Here is an 11119-nt window from a genome sequence, read left to right on the forward strand (position 1 = left end):
CGTGCCAGTATCCTCCAACGAGGGTGATCGCCAGGGAGTTGGGAACCATTTCAAATGACGCCCAGCCCACTGGCGCGGACAACGTTGCACAGCATGATTTGTGCAGATCCCCGGGCCGTAGGCTGTAGCTGCCCAAAATTCAAACCACAATAATAAGAATAATAATACTCATACTAAATGATTAGCACATGCAACGGGGGCTCGAACACCCTTTGATGTTTGCACAAGGATCCACCAAGATAATGCGCTGCTTACAACAATTCCAGCAAATCAGATGGCTGATACTCAGTGTGCCGCCGCAGCCAGCCCTTCCCGGGGGATAATCAACCCACAGCCATGTCATGGTCTGTGACCCGTTCACAATAGAATCGAGGCTTGTGCCAAACGTTATCTGTGGTGTTCGATTGGGAAAAGGAGAAAAAAAAAGGAAAAATGAGCAGAAGGTTGGAGAAGGCACGCCTGTTTCCATTCTTAAGATGTGTTTGTAATATGATACACATGCACTCAGGACACATTCACAAAAGTCCCAGTGATAGTTGAACAAGATAATGAAATTAGTAGGAAAATGAAGTGAAAAACGGAATGTTTGACCGCGAGGTCGCAAGCTCTAATGTTGGTATCAACCCATGTATCCCAAAGAAACCATCCTGTCTATGTCGAACGCCGAATAAGTCCAAAACCCGAAGATAAGAGCGAGAGAGGATAAAAAAAAAGCACTTTTGATGAACAGATCGTGGACCTGCGCTGGTTCATGTCGATGGTGAAATTAAAGTTGTAAAAGTAAACGGATCGGGGTCGAAGGTCAAAATGGCAGCAGCCATGAGTTGGAAAGTGGTAACGAATGTGACCCCGAAGAGGCGTATTAAAAAGGTTATAGACCCGAAACCAAGATAGTGGTGGACAATGAAGCGAATAGAGGAATGAGACATAGTGTTACAGGAACTAAGACATCCCGTTAGCCCTGAAACTGACAGTCAGTTGAGAATTGGGAGGAAATTCCACTTACAATGAAGATCGACTTCATCGACACGTGAACTCCGCAGACCATGGCGCCAATAAAACCACAAACTTTTCGCTCGAAACAATATAACATGGTGTGGTTAACTGATGCCGACATGGCATTTAGCTGGACTGGTCGGACTCGTCTGTTTTGACGCCGGTGGTATCGTATCCTCCTCGGCCCATTGTCACGGCTCAAATATCACGAATTTGCATAAGACTCTTTAAGAACAACGATAGTCAGACGTTACGTTCCCACTGAGATCGCATTTGGGACCAAGGCATGGGAGCGGGATTGGGGGAAGGAGTACTCACTCAGAGGGTTAAATAACGACAAGGAGTGCCTTGTGGCCCGTAATCTCCAATAAATAAACAAAAAGCCGGTGGTAAATATTAATGTGCGGTCTGCGTATTGATCGATTATAGCGTCAAGCGAAGTACCCAAAAAATCCCAGACAAGGGCAGGCGGTTTTAATGCAGACAACAGATGATACAGCTGCAGTTGAGATCGGAAAGGTGATCCTTTTAAGAATGCTCAATGCTTTGGCGCTGGGCAAAAATAGGCAGGGCAATGCAGCACAGACAGCGCCGACAAGTAGTAGATCTGTAAGGCAGGAATGTGACGCCGCTAAGATGACCAAGTAAATGGACTGGAAGAATGAGGAAGAGTGGAGCCCCAATCGCAGTCGATAGGTCGATTTTATTTCTGTAGTTTTTGATTTTCTTTTTTCTTTTTCTTTTCCCGCTCGAGCACTTGCGACGTTGTTTATTGTGAATTGTCCTGGTATATTTTCAAATCGTGACAAACTGGCGCGTAGCAGGGACGTGCTGGATAATATTGAATCAAGTAGTCTGATCAAACCCCGACCCAAGGAGTCAAATTGATTCAGACTATGCAGCCAGCAAGGAGGTTGATCCTAGCGATTGAAGAGTGCCACGGAAGTAGAGCTCCGTCTAGTTCGGCGATAACCAAAGATCGGACGAAAGGGTAGGGCGTTGGTAACGTCACAGAGGATGAGAGGACGTAAGACGAAGACGACAGGGGCGAAAGTACGAAGAGAGGGAGGGAGGAGGACAGGGAGAGAGTTCCTTATAGGATTAAGGAATGAGTGTGTGAAGCGAAAACTTGAAGGGGGGTTTCTGATATATGTAGTACTCCCGCAATGGCCTCAGTTTCTCCTTCAGTTTATTACTATTTTTTAATTTTTAATTTTTTTTTTCCTTTTTTCTAAAAAAGAAATGAAGAAGAAAAAAAAGAAGAAAGAAAAACAAAAAGTTTGGGTCTGATCATCAGTAACCTAAAAAAAAATAAAAAAAATAAATTCAGGAAGGGGGAAAATTAAAAAACAAGATTAATTAAAACAAAAAAAAATCAAATAATAATGATTTTTTATTTTTTATTCTTTAGAAAAAAAAAAAAAAAAAGAGACATATATAAAATACAAAAGTAATAGTAATAAATAATAAAAGCTGACAGGAACTCAGAATAATCAAAAATCCAAATACAGAATCATGGGTAGCTAGCTCCGTTTAGCATAGCAGCTCCCTCCCGTCCCGGGGGGAAGGTACGCGACAAGCTAGTACTGTGGGTGTGGATGCGATCCATCGACCCCCTTTCTTTTTCTTTTCTGGTTGTGTTCTGCGCGCCGCCCCAAGATTCCTGTCCCAACGTTTGACTGACGGCTACAGTCCCAGACACCCGGAAGGTTAGGTATTATTCCCAGTAATTTACAATAATTTCCCTTTGTCTCTCCCCTTGCCCATTTCATCGCTTCATTGATGAGTGTGGTTCTTACTACGTCTTACCTGAGATGATTCTGACAGTTTCAGGCTTATGTCGCCCTATCTTACTTATTCTGACTAAAGTCAAGGAACTCAGCGCTTCAGCTGATGGCTGGTTTTTCAGGACAGCCACGGGATCGTTCGGAGTCATCATAACCTAGGTTCCTTACTACTAGGGTAGGAGGCCGTCTGTTACGAATAAAATCTAGCCTGAAAGTAGTATGGTAACGGAGGAAACCTCTGTAATACGACAGCGTTCCATAGCTACGACCTACGACTACGAATGGGGAAAAGGAAACAAGGGAAGAAAATCGGAGCTCTCCACCAAAGTGCACCGTATATAGGTAGTACTACTTGGTTAATTAAAAGCTACCTAACCTTCTGAGAACCGACTTCTCGGACACAGCGGACTGGCTTGTTGCAGGGTGTGAGTGGGGAACTTACAGCCGCTTCCAGGAACCGCGGATGGATCCGAACCAACACCAATGGGGCTTGTCTCGATTGCTCTCGCGTGGTGTTTTGGGGGGAGAGGGGTGGGTTCTAGTGGATGGGTTAAGTAAGTTACCGACTTCGAGCCCTATACTATTCCCTTAGGAAACCCTTTGGCTAGGCTTCTTTATTTGCTTACCCAATCCAGCTTACTCTTACCCGACCTGATTGATCGTGTAATCCGGTTTCCCAAATTTCAGGCGGAATACCTAGCGTGAGGTACCAACACTGATACATGAAAGGCGGTTGGTCCATTAGACATGGATGCGTAGTGTATGAAGTTTGAACACTTGAACGAGAGCTGCCCATGCAAAGACATGTGCTCTGTATGCATGTACATATCTATTCTACTTCAAGTGAGGATAAGTCAATCACTAGTAAATGTGTGTGGCGCCATGTTTGATAGGTAAGGTCTGCACAAAGTACCGGGCCAAAGCCTAAGGCACCGGAATTGGCAGGGTATCTGCTAGGGTAGTCGGCCGTACCTTTAGTACGTTATTGGTCCGAGCTAACGTATGTACTGTAAATGGAGGTTCTCCATAGAACCAATCCAGAAGCTTTTCCTACCCGGTACCTGCTGTAGTCACCTACTAAGTCTCGGGAGACTATCGTATCCAAGATCATTGTTTATTGATTCGATACTTTCAGTTTAGTTCGATCCACTGCTCCCCTGACTGAGTCGGTGGCGATTGGCTGTTTGCCGAGTTGAGCTTTTGTTTGATAATGTATGGATGGTTACGATTTTGTATTGCATTGCCATCAAGAAGAAAGAGCTTTGGCCATGTCAAACAGAGTACATCTGGTTATTTCCTTGTTGCCAAATTTGTCTCAGTCTTTCTTCTTCTATCTTTTTTGTAAAAAGAGTTTTCATCTCCCATTATTCCCCGGTCTCCAGGGAAATCAGGGCTACCGTAGCAATAGGGGCACTGGTGGGTCCTTCTCATAGCGATCAATGATCCGGTAAACCCACAGTTACCCGCCCCGTTACGTATTATATGCGACCATCATTCTTCTCACGACCTTCTAGTCCTTCTAGCGTATCGTCCGTCTGTTTCTCCCCGCGACCATCAGAGTAAGTTATGGATTTTCTCCGTCTGTCCTCCGGATCAGGTCACGGTTTTGTCTCCCATGGCTCTGGCCCTTCTAGATTTTTCTCTCCAGTTCCACTGAATTTCTTCTGGGGTAACGTCGCTGATCGACTGATGTGTCCCGATTTACCTCCATTGATTGTAGTGCTACTGAGTTGGGTTAACTCCTGAGGGTGGACTCGGCAGGTCCTAGATTATAGAACGTATGGAAACCTGTAATTTACCACTCCACAATTGACCGCCCACTGAGCCTCGCCACAATGGGGCAGAGTCTCCAACGGAAGATGGCGGCAGAATGGTTGAGTTCTGCCGAGTTGGCTCAACTTTCCAGCCACAGGATTCATACTGCAAGCTGTGGGTTCTCTTTGTTCTGGCCTGTCGTGGACCAGATATTAACGGAAGCGTTTAATGTTTGACAGGGTTTCGCTTAATTAGTAGTCGTCTTAGCGGCGACATGTTTCAAATAGGGCCAAACATCCGTTTGTATCTCAACTGATCAATTGATTATCTGGGTACTTTGGCCACGATGGTCAAAGAGAAACCACCTGGCAAGACGTCTGTCAAGTCAGACAAAGAGGCGTTGCAACGGGCTTGTGTCTACTAGTTAATCACACAGCCAAGAGTTACATCGTTCCAATGAGAGGAAGGTAGCATGTAAATTGGACGACGCTAGTGCTTCAGATGGGGCGTACCTTTTTGTCGCCTTCTGGACAATGAACACATGCACAATCAAGCCCAAACAGGCTACTTGACAGATTACATGGTTTCAGACGAACTCGTCATCGTTCCCGACACGGAGTACGTGACAGATCAAGCAGAATGGCAACAGGAACAAGGTCATTCCAGAATCCTTCTGGAAGTCCGTCCGAAAGGTGCGGTACCATGGTTCCATCGCAGATCGTGCCATGAGCTTATGGGGCTTCCCTAAGCTGGATATGGAGACGTGTTGTCTTGCTTTTCTTATTTAGGCCGCAGAAAGGAGACTCCCACCCTAGCCTTCTCGGGTATTATAGTCGATCGACTGACTCAGATAATACAGCTAAGACGACACTAGAAACTGGAGAACAAAGGAAGGAGTCTAAAGAACCGTTGGACTTGCCCACTTCTAGGACGGGGCGGGGAATTGGCTGTTGGTTCCGTTTCCGCGCCCATCAATCAGGCAAAGTCGATACTATTGCTGCTAAAGGTAAATAAATGTGATATTATTCGCGGTTAGTATTAGTTAATTAAGGCTGTTAGACGAGCCTTCACTGCAAGCTAGGGCAATAAGCAGGGAAACTTTGGTGGATCAATCGGTTACTGCCAAGGCCATCGATTACTACAATGGGTTTTCCAAAACAATAAAAACCGGCGCGCTGCATGATTGTGAGCATGAACATGATTTTAGTGAAGAGTTTGTCTTGTCAAAATACCACAAGTCTACTATTCTATACAATCGAGTTCAAAGCCACTATGGTGTAGTAGCTAACAGTGGCGGTCAATATATTCTGAACAGATGTTTGGTTGGGGGAAGGAAAGATGGTCTCAATATTCGCAGAAAAAGAGAAATAAATTTTTAAAGGCTCAAACTGGTTATAGCAAGAGCTGTATGATCACATAGTATAGTGTTTTCTTCAATAGATCTCTCTTACAAATAGCTAATATAGATCTGGATGCATCAATTCAAACTCAACTGAGGCAAAAGCTAAAGAAAGCATGGGAAAGGATCATCAACCAAGCCATGACAGTACAAAAGTACCTTGTGAGGAGTACTATGAACCTGTGTACATCCTCACAAACACAGATACTTATAGCCACAAACATTCTTCAATAAGCTGTTACTGTGCCACAACTGATGGGTCAGATTGATCATCTCTCATTGACCTTCCATGGCGAGATATCGGTGCGTACTCCGGGGATACCTCAACTTTCCGGAACCAGAATCCTGGGAAGGGGAAATCAGAAAAAAGAGTTTGCTACGATTAACGGGACACATCCGGACGAATCATATGCATGACAGTCCCCGCCACAGGTAGGGATAGTGCGTTATTGTTAATCATCCATGTGTCTCCTCGCGTCTGGATACATATCCACTATGAAGCCACAATCCACTCCCATGCAGCCTGTCGGTCATCGATTGATAGGTTATCCACCGGATCGCCGTGAAGGCTGTGTCCGACGTATTGCCGATCGAAGCCGTGGAGTTGTCTCTTTCCTCCCCTGTCGGCAATATGTATGCAACCTGTTTGTATGTAAGGGGGGAGGGCGCATTCCAGAGCTGCAGCTGCACGATTATCACTGAGCGATGTGGCAACGCCACTCCTCAGGGCCTTTGAAACCCTGTTGTCCAGGATGATGATTTGCAAGTTTCTGTATATATTCCGATTGTTTGTGGCTGGGTGTGGTTGTCGTACTTTGTTCTGCACAGGGCTTTTTATCCGATTTTTGGGTAGTATGTCTTCACCCACTCACCACGCCCCCGACTGCCACGCATGCCTTGGGTCACCTCATTAAATCCCATCACAAACATGCCCAATGACCAGTACTACACCGTGCTATATCAGAACTGGGATATCGCTGATCGGCGGTTCTGGATCGCATGGCACCGGGACTGCGGAAACGGTCGCACGGGTGGTTTGAATCTAAATCAACGGTGTCAACGGCAAATGGGGTTCATCATGAAGGTTACGACAACCATTCGCCTGGTTGGGTAAGAAATGCGATGGACAGGCTGACGGCACCCAATCGTCAGGGTCAAACGTCCCTGGTGATAAACAAGAGGCTGAAGGCGGAGAGTTTTGGATACCCTAGGGATTACAGAGTGGATAGGAGAAGTAAGTTCTGGGCCCGAGACGGGGAAGGGGAACTGAGGTTCCAGAATGGCGGGTGGATGCGTTAGCTTCCTTCGTCCTGGACTTGCCTGGTAGAGACGAGACAAGCTACTATGGAGGTATGTATGACTATGACTAGGGATGTTTGACATGATCTACATTCTAGAGAGTCCGGCAGACTCCGTCGCCGATAGAGCAATACGATAACCCGACTATTCAAATGATCCCCAGACGGCGTGGGAACACTATCGGAAGACTACAGATAGGGCAGTCGCAGATTGTCCATGAGATAGGTAATGTAATAAATTACATGGGATTTTCGATCCACTATCTGATTGGTAATGGCGTTACCGATCAGTTCCCCTTCCAGAATTCCAACCCGTGGCTTTCGACGCTAAAAGTCCGGCTGCATTTCCGCGCTGTGACTAGTGAACCCAAGCCCGGGATGCATGTGAGGCTCCCAAGGTATTTATTAAACATTTACCTTAGGTTAGAAGATTTCTTGGTAATCTGTACGAACCTGGGAGTGGAGCTTGTCCTTCCGCTTCCGCTTTGGTCCCGAATGACGGGTTCCTACTTTCTCGTTTCTCTCGCCTAAAATAGTATGGAGATCTCCGAGGTTCTATTCCCGCTTAATCGGTACTATTAGACAGTACCAGTTTGGGACCAAAAGTGGTTGCGGAGGGAAAATAAATCATATGAAAAGGAAATTGTCAACCTGATACGGTGACATTTATATATACATCTAAATATATATAAATATATACGTATTTCTTCATTTATTTATATCTCAGACTTATCTCGAGAGACGCTCATCTCCTTGAATCAATTAGCCGGTGGGGGGCGATTTGGTTTGGGGGTTGCATCAAAGAATGTGATTGATCTACAATGCAGAAAAAAAAGCAAAAGTGGCTGGCCGTCTGAAATCAAATTGCCCAGTTTTTCTTTTCCCCGACATCACCGATAGATTGGAAAATGAGGGAAAATCCAAAAGCCACAAGATTACTTTGCTACATGTTTTGAACTTACTGCAAAAATATGCAAACAATACACATTCCAATTGTCACCAATTCTCCCCTGTTTCAATCCCATCCAACCAATAATCAATAGTGCAGCAAGGCAAAGGGCTCCTGCCTGGCGATCAGACCTCTTCGCCCCAATTCCTGGCTTTCGTGGTGGCACAACAGATCGGTAGATCTTTGGTACCTACATGGTCCATCGTCGACTTGGGATGATCGTCTGCAGAGTTGAGTTACCGGCAACCAGGCACAGCATACCCGCCCTGCGAGGACCGAGGCACGGTCCAGACCTTGTCTTGTCCCTTCAGACATGATTCATTGGGGTACCCCAGCCATTGATTGTCGTGCAAATGCAATGGTCCGGGGCATTTGGAATGAATCATGCAGCAACATTCTGTTGTCGTGTGCTCTGTTTTTTTTTTTTTTTTTTGAATGTTACAGATGGGGGTGTGGCGGTTGGACAGGTCACTCTGGTGTTTTTGCCACTCTTAGTCCTTTTCGGGCAATTTCCTTCAGCCTTCAGGGCTGTCAGCTCGGAAAGAGTATTCCAAATGCACCGGAACTCCGTGTTCTCGATACGGAAAGGTAACTATATATCATTTTCCGTGGTGAAATCCTTTTCTCATGGTTTCTGGTATCCAGTATATACCCTATCATAATATTGAAAGGACATAAGTGAGAAATGATAACTATAGTTATGTTAGTATTATAGACCATCTATCTAGGCTTTTCATTTATTCACTCCTAAGTTAGAAGTGGCAACACACCAACAGGATGGCTGAGTGGTTGATACCTTAGATTTGGATCAACATAGTTGACACCTAATACCTGTTTTCTTTCTTCCTTTTTTCTATAGGTTAAGTTAGTATCATTTCAGTCACATCGGCTTACTGAGCATCAAGGAGGAGAAATATATATGGCACTGATCCGTCAATTACGGAAGGAGCGGCCGAGCCAGTATTGAGTCATATATTGCAAACTATGAATATAAGTCAAACCATTAGGATAGGTTGGTCAGGGATAACGTGATTGATAAATGACCACATCAATGCCCCAGGTGCCCCAGCACAAGTGACCCCCTGACTGTGAAACTTCTGAGACAAAACACGCCATCATGATCCATTATCACTTCCGTGTGTCAAAATGCAGTTATATGCCATTTCGAACTTATAAAGTGCATTAGCGAGTGTGCTTAAGATAGAAGAAGAAGGAGTTATTCTCACCTGCTCATCTGTCTGGCAGACTATTACACGCGGTCCGCTACCATCTCCCTTGGAGATATCCATCACCGTCTGGTCGTCGGACGGCCCTTTGTCATTAGCTGATGCATCAATAGCTACCCCCAGGCACTGGCATTTCTCGATGACAGTTTTTCTCAGTAAGGCACTCTTCTCACCAATGCCGCCGGCGAAAACGAGTGCATCAACTTTTCCTTCCAACTTGACAAAGTAATTACCTATGTACCCCAGAATACGGTCGACGAGAATGTCGAAAGCAAGCTTATGCTCCGGACTTGGAGGATTCTCAACGGCTATCTGGGCAAAATCTGTAGTTCCAGTGAGCGCTTTCCATCCGGATTTCTTGTTTAGGATTTCTTCGGCCTGGATGGACCTAAGTCAGCTAGCCGTTTGCTTCTCCCAACCAGTCTCAGGGACTTACCGTGCTGATATGCATTTCTTTAGTGCTCGCAGGGCTCAACTTTCCTGCCTCGCTGGTGTAATGAAATACGAGCCTGCCAAGCACACGTTAACCATCAGAGTTTAGAGCTAACTTTTAATGACACTCACGATGGGTCAATATCACCACTACGGGTGGCGCCGGGTAAACCAGCTAGGGGTGTAAGTCCCATTCTAAGACGATCTGTCAGCACGCCTGAATAACAATGAATGAAGATCATTCTTACGATGTGTCAATGGACCTGCCCTCCTTGATCGCGCATACAGAGGCACCGCTTCCAATATGCATGGCAATCACATTAGTCTTTTCCACTGGCTTGCCGAGAAACTGAGCTACCGAGCGCAGGATGAAGGAATAACTAATCCCATGAAACCCATATTTTCGAAGACCATTTGCTTTCGCGGTATCCTGGTTGATTGGATATGTCTTTACATAATCGGGCAGAGTCTGATGAAAGGCAGAGTCGAAGAATGTGATACTTTTCACCGAAGGTAGTTCCTTTCTACAGAGTCGGATGATCTCCAAAGCAGAGAAGTTGTGCCTGTCGCCAGTCAGAAATCTAAACGAAAGGGCATAGACGAGACATACAGTGGGGCTAGATCCTCGAGTTTCTCCAAGTGGTGATAGGTTTCATTGGTGATCACTACCGATCGCTCATACTCTCCGCCATGAACGACTCGATGGCAAATGAATGCCAGATCATCAGTGCTAGTAACCTCGGATAGGTTAGGATCAGAAAAACATCTCTGCAGAAGGAACTTGAAAGCATCCTGGGGCGTGCTCAATTTCTCCTTGAGCTGCTCCTTGTGGTTCGTCGATCCCCGAGTATATTTCAGCGTTGCCGGAGGAGCTGTGATCCCCGAGATCTGTGCATTGGCGACGGCTTTTGGGGGCTGCTCAAAGGTGTAGAAGGTAATCTTCACCGAGGATGAACCGGCATTAACCGAGAGGATAGATTTGGGTGTCATATTGGAGGCGGCGGAATCGGGAGCGTTGAACCGAGACATGCCATATCCACTGGCTTCCAGGTTGACAGGGAGGTAAATAAGTAATCGGCTTCCGGTTCTTGACGCCCCTCTCTTTCATAATTGTCAACTGAAAGGGACCACTCCATTTGTTCGTTATGGTGGGCCAATTTCCCTGTTGGGGTGCAGCCGGTGATGTCAAAGGACTTGCATGGTGACGTAGTTGGGGATCCGACATCATGGACCTGGAACTACAGACTCGAAATATATTTCCGGTGAACCCTACCAAA

At 45.8% G+C, this 11119-nt stretch overlaps 1 protein-coding gene across 1 annotated transcript; it reads right to left on the reverse strand.

Annotated features, from left to right (window-relative positions):
- Positions 1 to 7951: 7951 nt before the first annotated feature.
- Positions 7952 to 10871, reverse strand: AO090003000624 (putative acetate kinase; the record flags this gene model as incomplete). The annotated part of the gene is made up of 6 exons (XM_023234966.1): positions 7952 to 7987; positions 9411 to 9788; positions 9847 to 9919; positions 9975 to 10037; positions 10091 to 10405; positions 10453 to 10871. The coding sequence occupies 6 exons, from the start codon at positions 10869 to 10871 to the stop codon at positions 7952 to 7954; spliced, it is 1284 nt and encodes a 427-aa protein (XP_023090032.1).
- Between the last annotated feature and the right edge of the window lie 248 nt (positions 10872 to 11119).

This window comes from Aspergillus oryzae, chromosome 2, assembly GCF_000184455.2.
Source record: "Aspergillus oryzae RIB40 DNA, chromosome 2".
Classification (NCBI taxonomy): domain Eukaryota; kingdom Fungi; phylum Ascomycota; class Eurotiomycetes; order Eurotiales; family Aspergillaceae; genus Aspergillus; species Aspergillus oryzae.